At 36.4% G+C, this 27,670-nt stretch overlaps 2 protein-coding genes across 10 annotated transcripts; both read right to left on the minus strand.

The window, feature by feature from the left end:
* Nucleotides 1-1,585: 1,585 nt before the first annotated feature.
* Nucleotides 1,586-3,577, minus strand: LOC141707411 (putative aquaporin TIP1-1). Its single transcript, XM_074510558.1, has 2 exons — nucleotides 3,082-3,577; nucleotides 1,586-2,145 (listed from the first exon to the last, which is right to left on the minus strand). The coding sequence occupies exons 1-2, from the start codon at nucleotides 3,490-3,492 to the stop codon at nucleotides 1,771-1,773; spliced, it is 786 nt and encodes a 261-aa protein (XP_074366659.1). The 5' UTR covers nucleotides 3,493-3,577; the 3' UTR covers nucleotides 1,586-1,770.
* A 3,167-nt stretch (nucleotides 3,578-6,744) lies between these two features.
* On the minus strand, nucleotides 6,745-15,220 carry LOC141707413 (uncharacterized). 9 transcript variants are annotated; one of them, XM_074510560.1, is made up of 8 exons: nucleotides 14,486-15,220; nucleotides 10,794-13,694; nucleotides 9,913-9,966; nucleotides 8,819-9,170; nucleotides 7,845-7,976; nucleotides 7,719-7,770; nucleotides 7,315-7,477; nucleotides 6,745-7,046 (listed from the first exon to the last, which is right to left on the minus strand). In XM_074510560.1, exons 1-4 carry the CDS (start codon nucleotides 14,930-14,932, stop codon nucleotides 8,913-8,915), a joined length of 3,660 nt encoding a protein of 1,219 aa, XP_074366661.1. In that variant the 5' UTR covers nucleotides 14,933-15,220; the 3' UTR covers nucleotides 6,745-7,046; nucleotides 7,315-7,477; nucleotides 7,719-7,770; nucleotides 7,845-7,976; nucleotides 8,819-8,912. The 9 variants fall into 9 exon arrangements, with proteins under 9 accessions (XP_074366661.1, XP_074366665.1, XP_074366660.1 ...); XM_074510564.1 differs by having other exon boundaries at nucleotides 7,315-7,491; XM_074510559.1 differs by lacking the exon at nucleotides 7,845-7,976.
* Between the last annotated feature and the right edge of the window lie 12,450 nt (nucleotides 15,221-27,670).

A 27,670-nucleotide genomic window follows, 5' to 3' on the forward strand; every position in this document is an offset into this window, starting at 1 on the left:
TATGGTTTAAAACAGGCACCACGACAATGGTTCATAGCCTTATCCCCTGCCTTGATGGCTTTCGGTTTTGTTCAAATAAATGGTGATCCAAGCTTGTTTCTTTATGCTAAAAATGGTACTACTGTTTTGCTGCTCATTTATGTTGATGATATGCTTATGACTGGCAATAACACTGGTGTGATATCTCGAGTCACAGATTTTCTGAGTAGTCACTTTAAGATCAAGGATTTAGGTGCTTTGGATTATTTTTTGGGCATTCAAGTGATTCGAACTAAGGCAGGGTTGTTTATAAATCAGCAAAAATATGTCGCTGATATTTTAAAGGATTTTGCCTATCTTGGTGCTAAGACTGCTCTTGTTCCAATGGAACAACATCACAATTTACTTAAAGATTCTGATAGTCCTTTTCTTAGTGATGTTACTGCTTATAGACGTTTGGTTGGTCGTCTGATTTACCTTACTATCTATCATCCTGATCTGACTTATCCCGTCCATGTTCTTGCTCAGTTCATGAATGCTCCAAGATCCGTTCACTGGCATGCTGCACTTAAACTTGTTCGTTATTTGAGTACTACTGTATCTCAAGGATTGTTCTATGCTTCAAAAGGTAATCCAGTGCTCACAGCGTTCTGTGATGCAGATTGGGGAAGTTGTGGTCAGACTCGACAATCTCTTACTGGGTTCTGTATTATGTTTGGGGGTACTTTGGTTTCTTGGCGCTGTAAAAAGCAACAAACTGTCTCTCGGTCGACTGCTGAAGCAGAGTATCGTAGTATGGCTGATACGTGTTGTGAATTATCCTGGATGGTGGCATTACTTACTGAACTTCATGTCCCAAACCTCACACCTGTTCCACTCTTTTGTGACAATCAATCCGCTCTATATATTGCGTCAAACCCAGTCTTTCATGAGCGTACCAAACACATTGAAATCGACTGTCATCTAGTTCGTCAAAAACTTAGAGCAGACCTTATCTCTACTCATCATATCTCCGGTCATAACCAGCCTGCAGATTTGTTCACTAAAGCTCTCTGTTCTGCTCAACTTCATTTTTTGTTGTCCAAGTTAGGTGTGTGTGCTTCTCTTCCCACACCTCACTTGAGGGGGGCTGTTGATAAAAGTGGCTAAAATGCTGTTTTGGGTGTTGCTGACTGTGATGCCCTCGTGTACTGCTAGCTGGCATCTCTCTCTCCAAAGTTTGTTACGAATAAATTGGATAGAGTCAATCCTTAGAATTAGTTAGAGATTTTATTTCTATATATTTTAGTTGTTATCTTTTTGTTTTTGCACCTGAGAATAATGTGGGTTTTCTCTATGAGATAAACATAAAAACCTCTAGTACCATTGTTATCATATCCTGAGTTTTAATGATGAAATCATCAGTTTAATGATCATTGTTGATATCTTGAGTTACTGATTATGAATTACATGAGTCGTAACAGTCTGGCATGTGCTATATTATTATTTTAATTTTAACTCGATCATACATTTTTAATGCGATTCGAATGATCAACCACCCAACTAATCGAGCCATTACGAGAAATGAGACAATTTGACTAAAATAACGTACAAGCATGGGTCAAAGTTCCGACTTCAAATATGCGTTTCCAAAACCAAACTAGATGTAACAAATTAAAATGAAGCAATACCACGTTTGAACAGCAAATGTGAATCTCAATAACATAACATAGACATCGATGCAACTTTCACAAATCACAATAAACAAGATTCGAATAACAAATTCATTTTATTATTACAAGTCCCACCTGCTTAGAAATCATCCCTAGGCAAGGGCTCGTGAGTGTGGCTTTGGCTAATGAAAATGAGCTGATACACAATTGCAGCTAGGGCACCACCAACAAGTGGCCCAGCCCAGTAAACCCAATGATTGGTGAAGTCAAAGCTAACCACAGCAGGCCCAAATGATACAGCTGGGTTCATTGATGCTCCGGTGAATGCACCGCCAGCGAGAATGTTGGCTCCCACGATTAAACCAATCGCAAGGGGTGCTATGATCCCTACTTCACCTTTCTTTGGGTCCAGCGCCGTGGCGTACACCGTGTAAACTAATCCGAATGTCATCACGATCTCAAACACTACCGCACTCCATACGGATACGCCGGTTAAAGCAAATGCCGAGGTTGTCTGCATGTAACAAAACATGTGAACGTGTAACTATTTTTTTTTATACAGTACTCCATTACAGTACTTATTCAAACTCGACATCGTTGGAATATCATCCCTGACACTTTTAACATACAATTTTTCTATTATGTATTCAAAAGCATAAATATACTTCCTTGTTTTTTAATATATGACGCTTGATTTTCTAGCACACATGTTTAGGAGATTTGACCATATAGTTAAAATAATTTTTTTCAAATTTGTTTTTTGTCGATTAAAGTTTTAATCTCAGATTTTTATTTAAAAATGAATTTCTTAAAAATAATAATTTTAAATATGTGATTAACCCTCCTAAATATGTGTATCAAAAAGTCGAACTTTATCTACTAAAAAATAGAGGGAATATAAATTTAGATCATTTTGATTGTTCCTTTTTTTTATAATAGTGTTGGACGGCTGCATTCACACAAATTATACCAATTAAATTATACTAAAATTATAAATTTATGCATGAACATGAGTACATAATAGAAAAATCATAGGTACATAATAGAAAAACCGTTTAACTAATACATATCACGTTTATATAGTAAGATCAAGTATTTTTTATAACAATTTTGTGTAATTGTTTAACTTGATGGAAATTTTAGTGGAATTATTATGTAAATTAGTATGAATATTTACATAGCTTCTATACCGAAACTATAAGATCATGCCTGTGGTTTTTTCTAAACATGTAAAGGCTTCGTTGAGACCCGTTACTTAATATGATAGTTTCAGTCGTTTATGGATGAAACTTGGGTATATATTTAAATATATAAGATCGGGTCCCCTCCCACTCCCTGTATTTAAATATATCAGATCATTTTAGAATTTTAGTATGTCAAATAACTAGTCACTAAAATAATTCATATTTCAAAAAAAGGGTTATAAAAAGGTCATTTTTGAATAACTTACCATGCCACCAGTAGAGAAAAGAAGAAGAAAACAAGCAGCAGTTGAGCCAAGCAACTGAGCTATAATATAGAGTAGTGCTCGTACAACTGTTAGGTGTCCACCAATGCAAGCTCCCAAGGTGACAGCCGGATTAACATGGCCACCAGAAAGATTAGCTGCAGCAGCAACCGCGACAAACAATCCGAAACCATGAGCCAAAGCAGCTGCAACAAGGCCAGATGGGTCTGTAGGTGCTCCATGAGTCAGCTTAGTAAATGCCATGGCAGCACCTTGTCCTGCAAAAACAAAAATGAGGGTACTAAAGAATTCTGCAGCGGCAGCCTTAAGGGCACCCGGATGGCTGAACTCGTGGTAGTGTCCGACGGCTATTTGATGTATAGGGGGCATGTATGGTATCTGTGGTATCGGCATTGTTGGAAAATCAAGAACTTGATGCCGGAATATATATCAAATTAAGAAGAAGATGTTGCGAGCGATTAATTGCATGATCGAACAAGAGTGAAATGGTGAATTTTATACTAGGAAGCCACATGCAAGGTTGTTGTAACCGGCTACAGCCAGTATACATATTGCTTTAAATGTACAACCTGTACGCCAAATAGTGGATAGGCTCCTCCTGCCAACATGTCCACATTTTGAGACAACGGTAAACATTAAACAATGTATGTTATTTTTAAATGCCAGAAAAAAAAAGAGAAGGAAAAAAGTAGTTTAAATTTTTTTGTCACTAAATTATAGAATTTCTTCATACTGTAAAGAAAGAAATAAAAGTTAAATTATGATGATATAATTAATAATTTTATATTTGTAACTTTCACTTATCTCCAAATCATCCATTTTTTGGATGTTTACTTTTTGATAAGAAAAATTGACTCTAACTTATTACTTTTTTAACTTCAATTTTTTTTCAAAACAAATAAAAAAAAGAGTAGAATTCGTACATATCATTTTTTTTCAATCAAAATAAAACTCGGAAACATGTAACAACTTTTCTTCTATTAATAAGGGAAAAAGGAAGAAAAAAAACTGACTTAAAAATTTGATAGTTAGTAATATGAGAGAAAATCCAAAGTTAGGAATTTGAATTTCAATTATATAATATCTGCATAGAATGAGACTTTTCACCAACTATATTAAATTTCCGTAGCTGGCTACACCAAAAAAAGAGAGCCTAATAAAGGGTATGTGATGGTGCTCTATATCCCCCCATGCGATTTTCTACTTGCACAACATGTGATTTAATTATTTTGATGACCCCTTTTGGCCTTATCCAGAAAATATATATATATATGGTATATCCAGGTTTTCTTCTTATTTTTCCTTTTCTTTTGCTAAAATAGCTATACATATTTTCTGCTGGTTTGATCATCAGCCTCAATAATTTTGGGAAAATAAATACTACGTTCAAAAAAAAATTAAGGTCATTATTGGAGCATTGACCATCCTGTCATTGTTTTCGAAAACTAATTTAAGGGGGAGTAGCGCATAGATTTTTGCACCACAGGAAACAAGAGTACGTGCCCATGTCTATTTTGGGGACTGCCAAAATAAATTCAACATATTAATTTAAATGCAGCTTGAATCAATTTATCTACAACTACTCTCTTTTTTTATTGAAAATATCCCTTACGAGTAACCATTGTAAATTCCCAATTTCGCCCTTATTAGATATAATAATGTGCAATAAAGTGCTTCCGGGAGGACATGTCTACCTATAAAAGCAACACAGCCGTGATACGGGTTAGCTAAAATGTCCGGTGTCACCCTAATATATATATATTAGGTAAAAATAATACCATGAGATATGTTAGCAATAATAATTATAGATATCATCTATCACATCTTCTATATTTGTTGATCCTATAATCATTAACTTAAATATTCAGATCACATCCACGTCACCTTTCTGACATATTTAAACATATAATTATATATACATACATATATATATTTATATTACATTTAATATAAATGGATAAAAAGTCTTATTTTATATTTAATATTTTTAGCTTATATAATATTAAGTATAAAAATATTATTTTCTTATTAACCAAATTTATTAATTATTTTGACACAATTGCATATTTATAAAAATAGTAATAAATCCAATATGATAAAATATAATAGAACTATACATTTTATAATATATAATAGATTTTATTCATTATTATTTTTTCATATTTAAATGTGTCATATGTTTTGAGTTTTAATATTTATTAAATTGCAATTATATTCAACATTTTTCATTACATTTATATTTTATTTACACTTTTATTAGAGTAAGTATTAAACAAATTATCAGTTTAGCTAACATGGTAGGAGATGCTCCAAGTACAATCCTCAAGTCCCAAATAGTTAAAATTAAATTGTATTTACATCAAATATCGTATAACAGTCTTACCAAATAGTATCATCCCTACTTGTAAACCTGAAATTTATCCCCACTCACTCTTTTTTTTAATTTATTAAAGGATCCATCATCCATTTAAAATTACAACCTGCTATTTAGATTATATCTTAAAAATTAAATAATAATGATATTCCTCTTTCATGACTAGAAGTCTAAGATATTAAATATTATCCATAACATGCTACTGTACTAAACTCTTACAGAAGGTAGAACTAGAACATAAAATTATGCTAGCCCATGTCCTGAAAAATTTATAGTCACAGATCTTATCCAACTGCATCTACAAAGTCCAAACTCTAATACACCCATTACTTCAACTTCAAATCTGGAGTTGCACTCTTTATATGAAAATACTAACTTTATATTCATATCACAACTCCATCCCTATATCTCTTTCTTCATATATTTTGATGTCATACACTGAGAAAGTGGATTTTAGATAGAATTTGGAGAAAATGTAGCAGAAGATAAAAAAGTGATTCAACTTCAAGTGAAAAAAACTGAAAATTTAGAAATCAGGTGATTCTAAACTAAAGTTATGATTACCTAATGTTCATATTGAGATTAAGTCCCAAGTTTTTTTTTCCTAAATTTTTTGAAACAGCATACCTAGTTGACCATGTATTATTTCTGGAATAAATAATCTGTGTTCCAAAAAAATAAACTCACAGTTTATTTCTCCATACACTAGTACAACTAGAACAGAATACATATATTTAGAAACTGAGCAAGTGAAAAACTATATAAAGTATTCCTAGCTGATTGTATTTACTTAACTAGAGTTTATCCTCTATCGTCCTGGGTCCTGGCCTCCTGGGTCCGATCCTTCACCCACCCCGAGAATTTATGAAAACAGATACTCATTTGTAAGACTATAAGCCATATTTGTCATAAAAAAAACTAGACTCAGTAGGAAAAAAAATTCATGTTACCCAGAAAACACTAAGGGACGTTTGGATGCACCTTGGGAATGAGAATAGAGGGGAAGGGAATGGGGATTAATGAGAATGGAAATGAAATGAAAACCCAAGAAGTATAGTGGGTTCGATTTACCCACCAAGAGGGAATGGGGTTCCCATTCCCCACCACTAAATTGTTAATCCAAACACTATCACTTGGGTTTAAGGTTCCGATTACCGTTAATCGGACACATTAACCATCAACCAAACACCCCCAAAATCTTACACTTGCAGTTAATAAGTTTTAAGCACACAAGATAAGGTGTATTCCTACAGTAGTTGCAAGCAGTCAAATACTCATATAATTTATAAGGCTCAAAAACACCAAAATGATATTTATTTCTAACATGCAGTAGCCTACAGAAAAAGGTGATGAAAATTACATAGTTGCATCACAATACAACACTATAATAGTTTTTACTATAGTTTGTTACATTAGAAGATATAACTGTGATGGTTTGAAGTATGTCAGGTAGTAGATGGGACAATTGTGAAACAAACTTGAGCAATTTCACTAGTATAATATCCCCAAATTCAGGTCTATCAATTGTTCTCATATAACTTCTTCAGCCGCCTCCTGTTAAAACACTTCTTGCCTACAGTAAAAAATATTAATATGTACTTAGCGGCTACAAGACAATAACCAAACAAATTAGTCAGAAAAGTAACAACTAAACATAGAATCTGATCCTCTAGTCCCCTCATCAGTTGCGAATGAGCATATATGTAACTAGCAGCAAATGCACTAATAAGCTCCAAGGGAAAATACGGAGCAATTTAATAAAGCAGATGTTCACATCACTTCATGGAAGAAAAAAATGTACCACTAAAAGATCAAACAGTAGATAGTAATTGTCGACTGACCTTGAGAGAATAAGAGTTGAGGCTAAACTTTGTCTTTGCAGATCAGGTGTGAGTTTGAGTGCAATTTGATATATTGTAGATCCAAAAAATGAAGTTCGCAATTGAAATCGACAGTCTCTGGGTGTGCAAGCAAGCAACAACGTGGATGTTTGGTCTTTAACGGCTGAAGAGTGAATTCTGAATATTAAAAAATCATAGTAGCAGACTTGCATTAAAAAAAATTAACTTGGTTGCATATCGGGCATCAGTTTGTTCCGCTAAATACTGATTGAGAAAAGAACATAGTGATTGAATTTTTTCATGCATAGCCTCTTTTGAAGCAGACCACTACAGGATTTACCGAACTTACAAAAAGTATTGCACATCTATGTAAAAAAAAAAATTGTATGGCCAATTAAACATACTTCAAATCAACGGAGTTCCACTTGAAGTAACGGCATCAATAACTGAGAGGACCTATTGGAAAGTATAAATTACAAAAAATTACAAATCCTTCCAGTGTGGTTATGTAATGCAGTAAAGTAAATCACCTTGTGACAGCTAAATCAATAACTCTCGTCTTAATTCTCAGGATGTAGCTTGTCAACTTATAAAATTCCACAAGTAACAAAATATCAAGCATTGGATCGTTATCTGTGACCTGTTCACATGTTACCACTAATCTACTATGTGATTAGAACACATAATGTTAGATTTTCTGGAAGCATATTCAAATGGTTTGAGTGAGAAGAAATGAAAAACGACATCCGAAGCTTAGATGCATAATTAATATTTCTGCTAAATGCATATTATTTATTGATAAGAGTATAGCAGAAGAGTTACAAGCATACAATGTATAGAATATTTAATAACAAAACCCTCATTATGACAATGCAAAAGCACAACGTTGATTCAAATTAAAATCTAGAATCTAGCCATTGTGTCACAAAACTTCACCATAAACAGACTAATTTTGAAAAGAATGTTAAGCAACTAAAATTAATAATGCTATAAAGGGTGCTAATCATGTTTCTGCCTTACAAGTGTTCAAATTATAGAATGACGTCCAAGATTTATGTATGGTTTTACAACAATAGTCAACTACTAATTGCTGTTTCCTGATACATGTCAGATGAAACTTGTGAACCATGTGTATCTGCTGGACATGCACACAGAATCTTCTATTTGAAATCACCATGCGAGCAAACTAAAAAGAAGTTCCTTCCATTTATACCTACAAATTGAATCTATATAATTATTGTTGAATTGAATATCATCAACTAAGGCCTTGTGATTTTAAAAGAGTTGGTTACTTAAGAATTGTATATGTGGATATAAAGCTATGTTGTGATTCTTGACTTCAGAGTTGGTCCAAAGATGGCACTCCTAATGTCTATTACACCCTGAAATCTATAGATAACATGCTTCCAAAAATGTTCGCTGCAAGAAAATCGAACAGTAGTAGACTTAAAAAGAACAGTGATTTAACATGTCTGGTTTAAACACCTCGATAATGAACACTCACCTGAATTCAGCAGAAACTCCTTGTTGGTGTTTGCTGCTAGCCTGCTACAAACTGTTCGACTGTTATCTGAATCAGAAAGCGGGCTGGATAGTATTCAATTGAACAGTTGTTCATCAGGATTACTTCCTTTGGACAGAACCTGCAATGTTGTGCTTTTGGTAATCCAGGCAGTCAGTTCTGGTTCATCTTCAAAAGGTCTAAGAGGGTGTAGACTTCCATCCTCCAATTGTAAACCGTATACAAATGGGAGTCTAAGTGAGAGGAAACTCTCTGGTGGCAAGATCACTTGGCAACCAAGAGTAAACTGAAGTTTTTGTTCAATGTCTGGGACTGGTAGAGGTAGGCATGACTTCTGCAAAATTTATCAAGTAAAAAATAACAATAAGTGGGTTATACCTGAATTAAAAAAGGCGAAGGACAATATATTCAGAAGGCATGATCTAATTTTATTCATATATGCTTCACGAATCATGAGTATTTTAGTGTATTTGATAATATTGAATAGCTTTCATTATTACATATGGTTCCTATATACAGCTAAAGTAATATCAGTCATCAAGCTCAACTTGCTCTCTTATGGATGACTAACAGCATGCTTACTAGTCTACTTGCCTAGTACCTATGCCATTTACTAAACTGAACTAGGCATCTTGATATCTGTTATGCAGGTGGCCACATTTAGGGGTTGGGGCTTTGTCATTTTTAGGTACTTATGCAGCTTGATATTGCCTAATTTACACTCCTTCTGATGGATGCTTATAGTTTACATTGCAACCTAGATATCAAGTTCTAGATAGCACAGCTTCTAGTCAATTAATAATCAATTTCAATTAGTCGATCCTCTGAATAACAGTGAGGTATATTTTACAGTTAATAAATGCTATAAAATAGAAATAAGGCTCATTCAAATAAATAATAATATTACATGCTCTCCCACAATTTTAAGTGCATTAAAGCTACACATTCACCCGTACGAATGATGTTATCTATATAAGCAAGGAACTACATTCTTTGGTATGAAACTGCACATGGTCTCAATAGTAAGAACAGTAAAAGATAGATAGTTTGGCAGATTAATTAACAATTTAACGTACCTCGAATTGTACAACAGGGCATGTAGCCAAAAGCACTGGAAATGCGGGAGTGACCTACAGAGAAGTACAATATTTCAGGCCAAAAATATAACATACAGTATTACACAATCGTCAAACGCACTTCAAAATTCCATAATTCCACATTGTGTGCTACAAATGAAGTGTGTACAACTTAAGTCGGAACCTAAAACAATATAAGAATTATAATTAGAAAAAAATTTAGTTAACTAATCTTATGGAAGGAATGGAAGACAGAACTCAAGCAAGGCTGTGGAAAGAAAAGAATGGTGAACAGGGTGGGCTAGTTGAACAAATTAGTTAAATACTTACATAAAACTAGACTACTTGAGAACCTAAATTCTAAATTTGCCAGACAACAGGCTGACTCATTCAGAAAACAGTCAAACTCTAATTGGAAAGGTAGGAATTAACTTTTGTACCTCAGATCTACGTCCGAAAATCTACATCCACTGCCACGCTCAGGTTAATGATGTCTATCCTAATAGAATAATTAAACTGAAGACACTAAATAGAATTATTCCAAATCCTAACTGTTACCTCGCATAATTTTACACTAGTACAAGAAAATTATAAACTAAGAGTGAAAATCACGTCGAATTTACAGTTCAGACATAAATTGGATACAAAAAAAATAAAAGTTTCAATTCCACAAAGTAGCAGTTATATAAAAGTTCTTAAAATCAACTCAGCAACATTCTTAAATCAAAGTTGGGAAAAAATCTAACAGATTTTCAGTTAGCAAATTTAGGTAGAAAAGAAAAACACAAAACTTATTCAATATGCTCAAGCAAAAGCGAACATACAACAGAGCTATAGAGACAAATAAAATGAAGAAAAAAATTATGTGTAAGCATGCCTACCAAGAAGATTCTCTGAAGTTGGGATATAGTTCCAGCAAATTTAACATTTGGTGGATCCCTTCTGTTCTTTGAGGTGCGGCAGTGAGGGCATTTCATGTAAACTGGTAAATTTCTATCAAGCAAGGAGAAAGCATTTCCACCATCTTCTAGAGTAACAGATTGCGTAATATCTTCAACATCCTTCATAGTACTACTGGCAACTGCCACACTATTCTGTACTTCGGATGAGAGAGTATGTCGCATCAATCCATCCGGACGACGGTTGGCATTAGTCATAATATCCTTTGAAGTCCCAGTAGTACTATCCTTACTAGCACTAGCAAGTATCTCATTGGCATGGCGATGAACTTTACTGCGACCACCATTCCTAACTAATTGGATAGGTTCTGCCACTTTATGATCCAGCTTGTTTGCACAAGAATAATGGTGATGAGATTCTTCATACACTGCATAAGAGGAGCCAAGTTCACTGAGGAGTTCTGGAGTCAACATGAACCTGTGACCACGAGGGCATTCATGCTCAAAGCCAAAATAAACTGTAACGTGCTTTGATGAAGACATTGTTTCAGAATTTTTCTTGGTATTAAAGCTCAATGAAATAATATTGCTACCTATTTCTAAAACTGAATCACTATTCCTACTGTCTTTACTGTTCTCAATTTTATCTGCAACTGCATCGTCAACTTTTTGAGATCCTTGATTGTCAATTTTTTCACCAATTTGTTCTATTCTCCTACCAACTACAGTATGTTGCTTCATGCCTTTGTCCGAGGCTAGTGAGGTTTGTTTTTTTGACTGAAGGGGCGGGAAACCTGAATCTGTGGCTGTTGATCCAGCCACAACCTCTGAAAAAGGTTTTCTCATTGTAAAATTGGAGGGCCCTTTCCCAAACCTGATCTTGCTATTATCAAACTTGTTGTCAGATGGGGAATTTCCAAGAATTTCTACTTCGTTAGGGATTTTACCCCGGTCTAATTGAGCAGAACTAGTTCTTTTTCTGTCTGCATCTGCAACAGTTTCAATATTGGACTCACTAATCAACCTATGATTAACAACGTCCTGAACTGAACATGCTGGTTCTTTTGGCTCTTCACTTTTCTCCAGAAAAATTTTCCATTTGAGAAGAAATTTTTGAGTGGCAGAGAAACCACTCTGCCGTAGGCCTTTTGCAGGTTCATAGTACCTTGCACCACCTACTCTGATCAAACTCCATGATGAAGACTGAATAGGCCCATTATCACTTACTTGTGGCAGCTGGATTGCAGAAAGGAGCTTATCACATTCTTGATAACAACTTGCTGTAACATTAGCAGCTTCAAAATCAAAAGGGTCAGGGCGTAATCGCCGTAGACGGCCACATGCACAGGCATGAAGGAAAACAAATCCGCTGGAGTGTGGCTTATTCTCATCTTGTGCAACTTGATTACAAGCTTCCACATCATGCCTCTGGTGCATGCAAGGTTTTCCAGTCAAACTAACTGCATCACAGAGTTGCCTTCCTGAACTCCAAATGGATGTGCATTCATCCTCCAACTTTTTCAAGTAAAGTTGCACAGCAGGTCCTTTGACCATCGAACTAAAAGCACACAAAGCCTTCTCCAAGTGAGCCTTGTGCAGCGATGTTGGGTAGGAAGAAGGCAAATTATTCAAATAAACATCTTTGGCAGCTGGAAGGGCCTTTTGACACCATAAAGTAGAAAATCTACTGTTCAGCCCTTTACCGCTCTCCAAAAAAGAGATTGCAATTTCTAGAGGATCTGTTAGTTTAGAAAAATTTGTTTCAGCGACTGGTGGAAATGCATTCCTTTGGCGTGATTTTCGTGTGCTAATTTCTGGTTCATATGCAGAGCTACGTTTTGCAGAAAGAATACCGTGCAAAATAAGCTGACAAGAAGACAACCAGATCTCTAGACTAGGAAGATCAGGAGTAGTCAATGCCTTTCCAGAAGCCGCGGAGGCGGCGGCAGCAGCTGCAGCAACAGCTACCATACCAACAGCTGAGCCATTGTTTGTGTTAGCAACTACACCACCTCTTCCCCTTAAGATGTCAGCCTGCCTGTATATGAACTCTTTTACAGATAAGATGTCTTCTTTACTTGAACTCTGGTTATGACTCTCAAGCAAAAGAGAATCAGATGATCTCGTTCCATTCAGAATATTTTCAACAAGAGAAGTGGCAAAATCAAGTGATTCACCTCTTTGATTTGATGATCTGTCTACTAATGCAACAGCTTTGGCTGCATCTAGTGAAAACAAAGGTGCTGAGCTTGACATACCTCCAGCTTTTCTCCCAGCATATCCCGATTCAGTTCCTGTAAGTGTCCTACATTTTTTAATCGAAAAGCGGATCTGTGCCTCAAGGGATGACTGCAGTTTCTTCCTAATTCCACCTTCATATTTACCAGCGCGTGACAGCACAACAACGGGACCAGATCCTTTTGTAGGCAAATTTGACCTAGCAGAACTGTTCAAACTTAATGACTGATTTAACGAGGAGGCATCTACAGACTCCACGACATTAGAACCAGGGGCATCTACAGACTCCACGACATTAGAACCAGGGGCATCTTCAGAGAAGTCATCATGAAAAACAAATAGTGTTACTGGTGTGCATTGACCCGGAAACAAGGAGTTGTATGAACCCAGGCCTGACATCAATGAAATTGAGGATCCATTACGTCTCAAGACACCACCAGATTTACCAGGAGACCGGTTAGAATTTACACCAGAAACAGATACTTGCGAGGAAGACGAATTTAATTTAGATGGCAAAGGTTGTGTGGTCCTTGATCTTACAAATGGTGACATCGCATGCTTGGCAGATTGGAGAATCCGAAACTTTTTCAAAATCTGTACATCAAAACGCGACCCCTCATGGAAAAACACAATTACATGGCAAACCTGCAATGCTAAATGTGACCGGATCAATAAAAATAAAATCAGTAGAAGACTTACAAACTCAGCATTCAAACGTGGCAAAATGAACAAGTGCACATAAATCTGAATTACCACATATTTAATCCCATTATTCTCAATTTTACAGGGAAAAGAAAATTGTAGCTCGAAGTTCTCGAGAATAACATTATATACACTTTCTAATATTGCCCTATTCCACTACAGTAAGAAACAACAGATAATCATTAATTTGTGACATTAATTAACTTGCATAAGCCATATGCAAGGAGCTTAAGATTACTATCCAGATTTAGCTGGAAAAAGTACATCCCTGTGATCATGTCAGAACTGACGGTTACCGTTTATCTCACAAACTTACGTTAGACACTTAAAATATATATATGGGGACAAAATGCGCCTACCAAGATAGAGGTTCTACCAGGTCCTCTTACCAAACCTAACACCTATTACGTATCTAGAGACTTAATTTTCACTACCATCAATATACATTACCATCCAAATAAAACTTCCTTCTCAGCACTAAAGTTTCAGAATACGTAATACTTATTTTAAACATTTGACTGCAACCAAAAGTACTATACGTCAAGCATTTCTATTACTGAATGCGTATTCGGGAATCCAAACAACAATTCATTATATAAAATCTCACCATTGTCCGTATCTCATTATAATTCCAATTTACACAATGTGATGTCAAACAAACGACAATCACGAACACCAACAACTAATTACTAACACAAACATAAAACATCATAAAACCACAAAAAGAAACTCACAGAGAACATAAATAGCATCCCTTGAAGATCCCCAAACTCCCGCTCTTCCAACACAGAATCAAACCCCAATCCCCCCTCCACAACCTCTTCCATCACCGGACACGTAATCGACGAAAACTGCAAATACAAAATCCCCTTATCCTCCTCATAAAAAAAACTAATTTTTCGGCACTTCAACCAATCTTTAAACTCCTCACTAACAACCCCACCACTCTCCAACCCAAAAGTCCTATCACGATTCCCAGAACCAAACACATTGGCATCAAGAACCCTATTAATCAACTGACCCACATCACCGTTTTGCCTCCCAATAAACCCCACCACAACGACACCATTTGATTGACCAAGAACAGGTGGATTAGGGTTTTGAGAAATGGGTAAATTGGGGTGCTGAGGAGGGCGAATTAAGACCCGTTTTGGAGATGGGTTTGGTTTGGGTAAGTCCATGTTTGATTTTATTAAGTGGGTCGGTGATAAATTAATCTGGGTCGGAGAGAATCATAGTGGTGAAGATTTAGGGTTTATATAAAAGAGGGTTTGGGGGAAAAAGAGTGAAGAGAATAGATACAGGTAAACAGGGTTTATAAATATGCTCTTTTACTCGGTGTGTGTGTGTGTTTTGAAATAGAGGAGACGACCGTGAGGATAGAATCAAGGGACAATGATACAGTTCTGGGACGGTGGGAGGCTTGTATCGACTGTAGCATGTACGGTAGGCCGGTCAAACCGATAATTCTCCGCATCCGCGTCCGCATCCACGATTTTATTTCGGATACGGATAATATCCGCTTTTTTCGGATACGAATGCGGATATTTCAGACGAATATCGAATTTTTGAATTTTTTTCTTGCCCCTACCGTTTTTACGATGATTATAGAACATTTTCTACGATTAAATATAAATAAAATATTTATATATGTATGTATAAAGTATATGTACAATTATATAAAATTTGTATAAATGTATTATTTAATACATTTACACACATTATAAACCAAAAAAATAAATTTTCAATTATATACAACTATATATTTATATAATTTAAATATTATATATGTATTTAGTTTCGGATTCGAATATCCCGAATTCGGATACGGACTTTTTCTCGGATACGAACAATATCAGCTTTTTCTCGGATACGGATGCGGATTTTTCGGACGAATATCGTATTTTTCGAATTTTTTTGACAGCCCTAACGGTACCTGTGACGAGACTCCGCGAAAGTATGTCTATAGCGAGACTCCGCGAAAGCATGCTTCTGGATCTACTACCAGAAATTTAATAGGTATGCTTTTTGCCCAAATGGCATGCCATTTATCAATTAAATATAATAAAATTTAAAACATATTTATTATACTAATATACAACGAACTTGAATGTAAAATTAAAGTTAGTTCATAGTAACAACCGAATACCATCATAATACTCATTTATATTAGTAACTTTTTAGATACTCAAATATATGTAAATATTTTATAATTATTTTTGTTACTTCTGGATATTTCTAATATTAAAATAATTATTAAAAAATTAAAAAAAATAGTAAAAAGGCATGCCAAATCATGAAAAGGCATGTCTGACTAATTGACGTCATGGCATGCCCGTCTAGGCATTTCCGTACCGCTGTGTCATGCACCCTAATCGACTGTCGAAAGTTTTTATTTTGTCTCAGAGTATGGTTGCAAATTTAGGGGTGTACGAGATTTTTTCAAATTTAATCATTTACTTGATTTTGAAAGATTTTTTGAATTTTGAAAATTACTAAATATTCAATTTGAATTTGATGATACTAGGGACTTTTACCCGCGCTACGCACGCTTGTTATCAGGCTATTAATTAAACGTAAACTGTTATATAAATGAAAGCAATCGGTATATCGTATTCTGAGATGATGAACTCTTAATTATATTAACGAAAAAATACAAATACATAAAGATGCACCAAAAAACATAATCAGTCATTTTCAAAGAAAACTACAACAACATGTTCCTTAATTAAAATCTCAAATCAATGCCAGGATTATCTTCGCCAAGATCATTTAAGCGTTAAGCAATTGACGATTATAAGAAGTGAACTTAGTAACAATATGAATGCTTTGTTAATTAATATAACACGTACATTACCTCAATTATGATGCATAACAGGTATAGTTAGTGGCCAAAAATATTCATCTGCCTGAGTCATAACTTTCTGCCCGCGCCACGCACGCTTATTATCCGACATTTTAGAAACGTAAAAAAATAAATAATCGTCCTTTTAATTATTTTATTGGACAATAAAAACATATAAATGCAGACTGAACCTATCCTAACACGATGCATAGAATTTTTCTCTCTAGCCTCCATTTTCCCTTTTTGGAGATTTCTTGAAAATCCATAATTTTGCAATTTTTTTCTTTTGATTTATATGTTAATTTGCATCAAGATGTCACCTCCTCAACCTCCTAATCGATTAGATAGTAAAAATTTGAGTTTTAATGGTAGTAATGTTCAGATTCTAACTAAGGATGGGCTTCGACCCCCTGTTGCTTCGACCTCCCTGAAGAAAAAATCGAACCCCAGATTTGTTGGAATGGATGATAAAGGAATTGAAGGATTAAGTGAAAACGCAGGGATTGCTAATCTGTTGTCTGTTCGTGTTGGGAGGGGTTCTGCTGTTACGGAAGACGGGTATTTAAATTTCCAAGATGAGATGGTGGTCGATAATGTTGTTGATTTAGATGGGTCGGTGAGTAATGGTGGTAATAGGAGTCTGGAGTCGGATGTTGTGGTATTGGAGGCGTTGACTGGTATTATGGATGAAGGTAAGAAGAGTGTTCAGAATGTGGAGGATGTTCTGATTTCGAAGCAGACCCCTGTTAGTGAAGGGAGTAAATCGAAGCAGACCCCTGTTGGTGAAGGGAGTAATTCGAAGCTTACTGGTGTTAAGGATGGGAATGAGATTGGTTATAAAATGGAGGATTAGAAATCTGGTGGTGAAAAGTTAACTGAGAATTCAGGACTTGATCAGGGACATGTCAAAGTTGAGAGGTTGTGGTCTGATATGGTGAAGAAGAATGATGAATACAAGAGGCTGAGTTTTGAATACCATTCTCCTGAGTATGTTGATGGGAGAGTGGTTATCAAACCTCCGATTCAAGTTGACATTCAAGGGCAGAAAGCTTGGGAAAATTGTTTGGTTGGGTACTTTTTTGAGGAACGAGTGGCTTTTCACGTAATACAGTATAATGCTAAACAACGCTGGGCAAAACGAGGTCTTATGGATGTTATTATGAATGAGGAGGGCTTTTTATTTTTTAAATTCTCGAATAAACAGGATTTGTTGGCTGTTTTGGAGGAGGGAGTTTGTATGGTGGAAGGTAAGCCTTTAATTCTGCAGAGATGGTATTCTCAGATCATTCTCTCGAAGGATGTTCCCAGGCTTATCCCTCTTTGGGTTAAAATTTTTAATATTCTGTTGCAGTATTGGAACAAAGCGGAATTGAGTCGAATTGGTAGTGGGGTTGGTTATATTCTTATGGGTGATTCGCTCACGGAGCAAATGTGTAATGTTTCTGCAGGTAGATTGAGATTTGCAAAACTTTTGATTGAGGTGGATGCTCAACGTCAATTGCCTGATAATATTTTTGTAGTTATTCCTGGGATAACAATAACAATTCAGTTGAAGTGTGTTTGAAAGTGGAATATCCTTGGAAACCCTCGTGGTGCAACCAATGTAGTAAATTTGGTCATTTGACTCACGTTTGTCCAGTGGTAGCAGCTTCGTTAGCTCGTGAACAGAAGGAGAAGGAAACTAGAGTGGGTCAGTCAGAGAAGGCAGGTAATGAGTCTGAATTTACCATTATGCAGCGTAGAGGAAAGGAGAAGATGGTTGATAGCAGTGGTGTAGATCAAAGGATTAAAAAGGAGGTGTTGAAGTTAAGAGCAAATTTCGCTATGTCAATAAAGGTGTGGTAATTAGAGAGCCGCATGAGAAAGTTAATTATTATCATAAGGCTGATAGTAAGTCTGTTAAGAGCCGAGGTAAGTCAGAGGTCCTGGGGGTTCAGAATAGGTTTGGGATCCTTGATTCTGAGAATTTGGAAGGCCTGACAGAGGATGTTTTAGAGTTGGGTGGTCAGAATGTCCAGGGGGATGTGTTTAACGGGTATGATATGCATGCAAAGAGAAGAAGGGGGAGGCGTCGAGAACTATTTATGGTGTTGGGGATTAAACTTCAGTGTTGGAAGAGTAGAGTTTTATAGGTACTGGTGCTCCTGTAGCAGGGAATGAGTTAATTGGTCATGGGAAGGAAGTAGCGGGAAATAATAAGTTTGCTATGAAGTTTGGTGATCAGGAAGGGAGTTCGGATAAATCCATGGTCGAATTACTGAATGAGAGTATTAAAGAGTATATTACGAGTGATAGCAATATTTTACAGGGGAAATTGACTTGATGAAACAGAAAATTGATGAAAGAGAAAAAATTCAGAACAATTCCATTAATTTGGATTTAATTCATTGTGTTACTCATTCAGAGAGGGATTACCTGTTTGAACCTGATGAAACTGACCAATTTATGTTGAAAGGCATTAATAATCTGGTGAAAGATAGGGATGGTGGCAATAGGAGTTCTGGTGAAGGAGACTTCTTTGATCATCAGTAGTGCGGTTGTTCCTTTGGTTGGTTTTCCTGTTGTTTTGTGTTTTTATGGATAAATTAGCTTTCTGGAATATACGAGGGTTTAATCAACCTTCGAATGTAAGGAAGTAAATGATTTAATCTTAGGTAATTAGGTGGGATTTTGTGCTCTTATTGAAACTCATGTTGCAAAGGTGAGAGTCAAGAATGTATTTGATTGATTATTTCGTCGGTGGGATTGGTTGTCTAATTCGGAGCATTGTTCCAAAGGGTATCGTATCGTCATTGGCTGGGATCCTGATTATTTTGAGGTTATGGAGATAATTTCGTCGGACTAGGTTATCCATTGTGTGGTTACTCATGTGCAGAGTAAGATTTCTTATATTGCTCTGTCATTTATGCAGCTAATGAACATGTTAATCGTAGAGAGCTTTGGAAATCTTTATCTGCTTATAGTATGTTAACAGTGAATTCCCCTTGGATCCTTATGGGTGATTTTAATTTTATTCTTTCTGAGGCTGAGATTCAGGGAGGTGCTGTGAGATCTTCTCCGGCTATGTATGAGTTCAAAGCTTGTGTTAATATGATTGAGGTGCAGGATGTGAACTATTCAGGGATTCACTTTTCTTGGGCTGGTTCTCCTCATGGAATTGGAGTTGTCAAAAAGCTGGATCGGGTTATGGCTAACTTGAATTTTTTCCAAAAATTTTCAGGTGTTAAAGTTAATTTCTTGCCTAGGGGAGTTAGTGATCACAGTCCACATGTGGTGGATTTGATGCAACCTAGAGTGCATCATAAAGGCTCTTTCAAATATAATAACTTCTTGGCCTTTCGAGATAATTTTTTGGAGCTTGTTTCAGGTATTTGGTCTAAGCGTGTAGGTGGAGTTAAAATATTCTAAATCACTCAGGAAACTGCATAGATTAAAGCAATTATTTAAAGCGGAGACTTGGAAAGGAGGGGATCTTGTTGCTAGAAGCGAAATGCTTAAAGCTCGTGTGTCTTGGGATTTTCTGATTGATGCTCTTCGGTTGTTTGGGTTTCCGGAAAAGATGATAGGTTGGATTTGGGAATGCATCTCTACTCCAGCTTATTCTATTATTCTTAATGGCCAGATGCATGGCTTCTTTCGAGGAGAGAAAGGGATTCGGCAGGGAGATCCCTAATCTTCTTACTTGTTCACATTGATTATGCAGATGTTCTCTTCGATGCTGAAAAGGAGGATTTATGAGGAAGGGGTATTTAAATTTCACCCGAAGTGTGCGAAGAATGGTATTACTCACTTGTCTTTTGTTGATAATCTGTTTCCGTTTAGTGCTGCAGACCCGTACTCTGTTCATATTTTAAAAGACTCGTTGGATGAATTTGGGAGAAGCTCAGGATTATGGCCGAACAATGCTAAAAGCAATATTTTTTCGGTAATGTCCCTTTTGATAATAAGGTGCTAATTTGTGGTATTTTGGAGTTTAATGTGGGTTCTCTTCCTATTCGTTATTTGGGTGTCCCTTTAATCTCAACTAGATTGTGGGTGAAGGATTGTAAGCATCCCATTCAAAAAGTGTGAGATAAAATTGATTCGTGGGGAAATAAGTGGCTGAATTATGCGGGGAGGGTCCAACTTGCAATTTCGGGGATGCTATCCTTGCAAGTTTATTGGGGATCTATTTTTATTTTGCCTATCATGGTCATGAAGCAAATTGAGAAACTGATCAGAAATTTATTTGGGGAGGTAAAGGTGCTTTTAAGGGTAAAGCTAAAGTAGCTTGGAGAGATGTGTGTGTGCCTAAAGTAGAGGGTGGTTTGGGGTTGAAATCGCTGCGGAGTTGGAATAAGGCCCTTATGTCATACCATATTTGGAATATTGCTTCTCATAAATCCTCGCTTTGGGTTAAATGGGTGCATGAATTTTGTATTAGAAAGCGTAGCTTTTGGGATATTACGGAAGCTTGGGATTCTTCGTGGAGCTGGAAGTGCATTTTGGCATTAAGGGAGGAGTTGAGGCCCTTTATAAAGTCAGTTCTGGGAAATTGTAGCCTTATTAGTTTCTGGTATGATACTTGGGCTTTAGATAAGCCGTTGGCTAGTTTTTATAGTCGTCAGGATATTAGGGACATGGGTTTGAGTATTTTTGCAAGCCAGTGGATTTTGTGGCTGATGGGTATGTGGTTTGGCCAGAGGATTTGCTGATTACAATTCCTCAACTAACATCAGTGAGCCTTCGAGTGTCTGAGAGGCCTGATCGAGCAATTTGGGTGTCTAGTTCAGGCAATGAGTCCAATTTCTCAGTTCATCAAGTCTGGGAGGATGTGCGTGATCATGCTGTTATAGTTGCCTGGTGGAATTTGATCTAGTTCTCGAAAAGCATTCTGAAACACTGCTTTATTCTTTGGCTAGTAGTTCAGAATAAATTATTAACTCAGTATAGACTCCAGAGTTGGCAAGTTCAGGGTCAGATGTCGTGTAGTTTTTGTGAAGGTCCCCCTGATTATGTTGACCATTTATTCTTTAAGTACAGATTCACTTCCCATATTCCCAGGTATTTTTAGAGTCGAGGTTATTGTGTTAATTAATATGGAGATTGGAATCAGTTTATTGGCCGAGTAACTGACGTCTGGAAAGGTAAGACTCTGTATAATCTCATTAATAAATTGATTTGGCTGCTACTATTTTTCATTTGTGGATGGAGAGAAATAGGCGTATGTTTCAGAGTAAACGTAAGAGAGAGTGGTAGGTTATAGCAAATATTGAAGACGATGTTAAGAAAAAATTAATGGGCTTGAATGTTGTGAAAAACCGGCGAGTGTGTGAGGAGTTGTCTCATTGGGGTGTCATTGTTGAGCTTCCTTCGATTCAAAATATTTAGGATGGGTTTGAGTTTGGGTTGTGTAGTTGGGGATTTCCTAGAGTTCTGGATTTAGTAATTTGTTGAGGTGTGTTAGTATCTATGTGATTTTGATTTCTTGGTGGTGGGATGCTTCTGTAGAACTGCTTTTATTACTTATTCATTTTATTATGGATAGTCTGGTCTTTTTGGCTTTGTATGTCTGCAGCAGGAGTAGGATTTTTTGCTTGGGGTATCTTTTTTTGGATGGAGCTTCTGGTTTCGTCTAGAAGGTCTTTTGCTTAAGGTGTCTCTGCTTAAGTGATTTTGTTTCTCTTGACTTATAGTTTACAAAGTGGAGTTGGTTTGATAGTTTGAAGGTGGTGTGTTTCGTTGTTGGAGCCCGGGGTATGTTTTTTTTTCGATGTTGTTGCTGCGCCTGTTTATTTTGGAGGGCATTGCTTCTGTCTTTCGAAATCAGGGTGCCCTCATAGTCCTTATGCTCTCCATTAAATTGAGTTGTTTTAAGGGAGGGAGAGTTTGTTTCGGTCCCTGTTGCTTTGATGTCTGACGATTCTTGTTTCTGGAAATGATGGTTTCCCTGAGTCTGTTCTGTTGTTTATGCACGTGTGTGTGGTGTGTGTGCGTTTGAGTGTGTGTGTGGGCCTGGGGGGGTTTACTTGGGTATGGGTAGAGGTGATAGGTCGGGGTTAAAGTGGGTTTTTGAGGGTGGGAATAATTGGCTTGCTTGCTATTTGAGTTTAGGTAGTTTGGAGTGGGGTTTTGGTGATATGTTGTTGGTGTGTTATTTGGAGGGGAGGTGTAGTTTCTACTAGGTCTGAGGGTCTGGAGGTGTGTTTTTGTTGCTTAAGGTGGTAAGTTGGGTGAATTTGGTTATTTAGTTTGTCTCTCACATGGTTGTTTTTGGTTTGAAGAGGGGTGTAGATTAGATGTTGGAGACAAGTAGTGGGTTTAGGTGGAGGCCGAAGAGGGTGGGTTGGGTTTGGGTAGGTGGTGTTAGTTGGAGAGGGAAGTCAGGGAGGGCGTTAGTTGCTAGGTTTGGTGTAGATTTTCTGGGAGTTTATCTAGCTGCTTTTGTTGTGTTTCCTTTCCGGAAAGTCTTGAGTTTTCGGTTCATAAGGAGAGGTTTGGTTGGGGTTTTTGGATTTTGGCTTCTGGTTTCTTTTGGTGTCTTGTTTTTGGAGGTGGGGTTGGTTTTCTAGAGATGACTGCGAAGTCTTGGGGTGGGGTTTTGTAGTCGAGGTCTGTGTTCTTTTGACAGGGACAACTTGGTTCTAAGGTTTGTGGATGGTCCTGTTCGATTTGAATTTTTGTTCCAAGGTTCGAGTTTTTTTCTTGTGGAATTCTACAGTTTTCTTCCCCGAATTGATGTTGCTCCGAGTAGTGGACGCTGGGTTTTTGCTGGGGAATTTTTGATGTGCTGCTCCTGATTTTGTTTGAGTTTAAGCTCCTGGTGTTGGCTTTGGATCCAGCTTTAGGAAGTTTGCGTGGAGTCTGATTCATGAACTGGTCTTCATGGTGTTTCTCTTGGATTTATTTTGGGTTATGTCCTGCCTGGTTCTTGGTGATTAGGAATATCAGTTGGCTAGTCATTGATTTTCCTTTGAGTTTTGGTAGTCTATTTTTGGACTCTTTTGGTTGTATTTTTAGAATTTTGTTTTCTTATGCTAGGTTTTCTTAATTTCTTGGAAGTTTATTTCGAGAGGTGAGAAACCTAGTTTCTATGTGTGTACATTCCCCTTTTTTATATATTCTTACGAGGCTTGATCTCATTTACCCTAAAAAAACATATAAATGCACCATATTCTTTCTTATAAATGAAAAGAATCGCGACACTGTATTCTGAAATGATCATCCTCTTAATTATATTAACGAACAATCAAAAAACATATAAATGCACCAAAAAAACATGATCCCTATAAAGAAAACTACGGGAACTATTGTTTGGTAAAACACTTGAATATAAACGATACAACAAGAATTACAAAAGGGGGGTTGAATGTAATTCTGGCTAATTTTTCAAGATTTTAAAACTGTTCTGACTGAATATATATAAATATTTGATTTGCAGAGTGCGGAATGAAATAGTTATATAAATCAAAACACAAAGTAATAAAAACACAAGCTTTTAAAACTTTTTGGTGGATTTGAATGTATCCACCATAAATATATATATATATATATATATATATCAGTTTGAGAACTCTGTGTAGCTTAGAATGACTCACAGCTGCTTTACAAGTAGAACAAACAAACTACAGAGAAATTCTTGACAAGTACAGCTTTTTCTATCTCTCTTTAAAATGTGTTTGCTTAGTTGAATGTTCTACTAGCTACACTTGGTTTATATATCACCAAGTTTATATGATAATAAGACAAGATAATAAAACAAAACATATCTAGTCTAACTCCATGCTGCTTCACTATTCTATTCCAGCATCTTTGAATATCTTCACAATTGCATGGAAATGGTAATGCTTCTTTGTTCTCAAATTCCTGCTTAACAGGATGCCACATTCCTTTTGCAAACACCCAACGCATGTGACTGTGTTTCCACTGTCAATAGATATTTGAATTTGGTCATCCGTCGGGTACATGTTTGTCATCCGTCGGGTAGCTTTGTTGATCATCTGTCGGATAGCTTTGTTGATCATTCGTCGGGTAGCTTTGTTGATCATCCGTCGGGTAGTTATTTGTCACTTGACTCCATTTCACTTATACAGAATTACAAGACATCTCATATTTACAATTAATAAACCTATTCTGCACATCTAAAGGTCACTTTTAATGTGTTCAAGGAAATAAAGTTACCCACAGCTAAAGAGGAGTGCTTTAAAGTAGAGCAAATGCAAGTTTTGAATGCACCTCTGTGGAAGAGGAAGTTGGATATGCCATTCGATTCTCTTGGGTTAGCAAAGCTGAAAATTTCTCAAGAGCATTTTGAACCATTTACTCAAGAAGCTCCCATACTTGAGCTCAACTGAAAGCCAGATCACTTGAGTTATTCATTCTTAGGTGCACCCCCTGACAAGGGGTTTGGATATACTTTTGACGATGTAGAGGGTGACCGGCCGATTTCTGTCGTGCCTACAGAGGGTTCTTCTCATATGCAACAGGTAGTTGATAGGACTAGTATTGGTGATGCACAATATAAAAGATTGACTAGGCGTATGGAGGCCATGCATGTCATCCACCGATATTTTGCTGAAGATTTGACACACGCTTTCGGTACTATTTTCCGAAACACTGGTAGCGAGGTTGATTGGCCACCTGATCCTCCACCCAACGAGGGTGACTCTCCCGCTGACTAGGTATACCTGAAATCCTTATTATTACCTTCAATGAGGACATTGAAAATTTTAAGTTTGGGGGTGATAATGTAAGGATTAGTAGTGTGTGTCCATATAGATTCATATAGATTCATATTGCATGTTTAGTTTTAGTTTATTCATATTTTTGCATGATTGTTCATTTAGGACATATTTGTTTGTTTTTATGTGATTTCATATAGTTGCATTTGCATGCATATTTAGCATGATCCCTTAAGATGAACTATGATATTTGATAAGTTGATGTTGATTTCAGTGTGGTGATGACGAATAGAGGGATGTTTAAGTCTTAATGAATTAATTTGCATTCCAGAAATAAATATTTTCACAAAGTCTTATAGGGTTGCTTTTGATCTAGATCATGATCATACTTGTTTGTTGTTGAGATTTAATCACTTGGTTATATTTAGAATTTGTGATATTCTCGTAATGACGTAAAAACACTGATTTTTTTTTATCTGGAGAAAATCTTGGATTTCATTGCTAGTTGTTGTAAGGCTAGGCGTCAAATGGCTAGTAGCCGGCTCATATTTTTATGAGTAGTCTAGGGTTGAATGAGATGGAGCGAAACACACTCATTCAGAAATTGTTGAAAAAAAAAGAAAAAAAAAGAAAGAAAAAAAAAGAAAAAAAGTATGTGTTTATGCATAATTGATCAAGAGTGAGCTCTTTAATACTCGAGTTATTAAGTTCTAGGGGACTTTGTGCCTAGTGACCTAAGGCTTTTATAGTCTGGGATCCGCTAACCTAACGCTCACTACATGGGTATTATTGCATAAGTCTTTTGGGACCTCATTCATTGCACGGTCAAATAAGCATCTTTGTTATGTGTTCAATAATAGTGTGAATCCTTGTATAACTCTAGTAGAAAGGAGGTGTTGTGAGTCATAATGTGTTTATTGTCTATTCTGTTTATAAACTTTTGATTGTTTCGATGATAAATAAGTTATGGTTATTGATCTAGTATCGAGAGATATCTGTTAAGCATTCCACACACGCACGTTTATGGTTTGTGAGTTGGTTTGTGGGATTTATTCGAACTCTGTTTCAAGTTATTGCATTCTTAGAGGCATTGGCTTATTCAATTGGTTATGGTTATTCTGAGGGGATCGATTGTATTATCATTTAGTTGCATTCACGTAGTTGCATTCATGTATTAGGTTTGTTTTGTAGTTTTGAGTCTGTTTATGCTTGAGGACAAGCATCGATTCAAGTTTGGGGGTGTGATAAGTGGATTTTATATCCACTTGGAATGCTTTATTACAAGCTTAAATTGGTGTTTTGGACTCAAGTTGTTGGTATTTTGATGTGTTTTTGTGTTATTACATTTCAGGTATAATTTATATGAAGAAATGAGCTTTTAAAGGAAATATGATGAAAAGTGATCAGAATTGGAAGCCAAGGCCATTGTCAAGTTGTAGAGAATCTCAATAGCTTCGCGTGGGCAGTTGAATCGCCTAATTCTGACGAGTAGAACTCAAGTTATGGCCAAAACAAGATTCATCAGAATTTTTTCCAGAAGCTGTCTGAGCGCCCGCCCAGGAGAGCTGAGCGGCCGCCCAGAGAGCTGAGCGCCCGCTCAGGAGAGCTAAGCGGCCGCTCAGGGTGCGGCTGGTCGCTGATTTCACTGAAAAAGCCTTTTTTGAGTGGAATTTGACGATTTTAAGGGTCCAGGTCCACTAGGGGCGTATATATACTTAAAAAAAGGGTTTTCATCATCCGGGAAGATTGGGATACGAAGGAGAAGTCCTAGAAGCACAGAACAACTCCAAAAAAGAGGATCTTATTTTCAACTTATGATTCTTTGAATTAGTTGTAACTTTGGATGCTCGTTTTCATTCTTGTTGAACCTAGATCTCGTTTATTCGTACTTTAATTATTATTCAGTTTATTAAGACCTTATTTTATACCATGCTTTCATTGAAACCCATGGTGACGATGAGTTCGATTATGGACTAATCGTTATCATGGGATTCTAGTGGATTTACTTATGGATTTCAATAGTTAATTTGTTTCGATATCTTGGTGTGTGGTGATTGATTGATATCCTAGTATTGGTTGTGCTTATTCGTCTTATATGCGTAGCTAACATATAAGATAGCGTGTTAATCTCTATTGAAGCGATAATGAATCTTGAGATTTAGAACTTGCCATGCCAGCATAGGTTCATGTATGTGTATGCATGATTCGTAGGTAACTCTAACCGTTTTACTTGCCCTATGTAATCAAGATAGATAACTTGTGCTTAAACCGTTATGTTGTCCAATTCTATAGACATATAGGGTCTCAATATAATTGGTGCCTATTCAGCTTCTATCTCTTTTGTGGATGTCTGGTAGAATGGTACTCGTGCAAGGAAAGTTGGCGTTTATCAGTTTCGTGTTATCTGATTAGTG

The sequence above is a fragment of the Apium graveolens genome, chromosome 2, assembly GCF_009905375.1.
Source record: "Apium graveolens cultivar Ventura chromosome 2, ASM990537v1, whole genome shotgun sequence".
NCBI classification, from domain to species: Eukaryota; Viridiplantae; Streptophyta; class Magnoliopsida; order Apiales; family Apiaceae; genus Apium; species Apium graveolens.

Bases quoted from the DNA above. Each gene is read 5' to 3' on its own strand.
- LOC141707411 (XM_074510558.1), bottom strand. From the start codon at position 3,492: ATGCCGATACCACAGATACCATACATGCCCCCTATACATCAAATAGCC. The intron at 2,146-3,081 runs GTAAGTTATTCA...TGTTACATGCAG, and splicing joins TTTTCTCTACTGGTGGCATG to ACAACCTCGGCATTTGCTTT.
- LOC141707413 (XM_074510561.1), bottom strand. From the start codon at position 14,932: ATGGACTTACCCAAACCAAACCCATCTCCAAAACGGGTCTTAATTCGC. The intron at 13,695-14,485 runs GTGAGTTTCTTT...TTAGCATTGCAG, and splicing joins GGATGCTATTTATGTTCTCT to GTTTGCCATGTAATTGTGTT. The intron at 9,967-10,793 runs GTAGGCATGCTT...ACTTCTCTGTAG, and splicing joins AACTTCAGAGAATCTTCTTG to GTCACTCCCGCATTTCCAGT.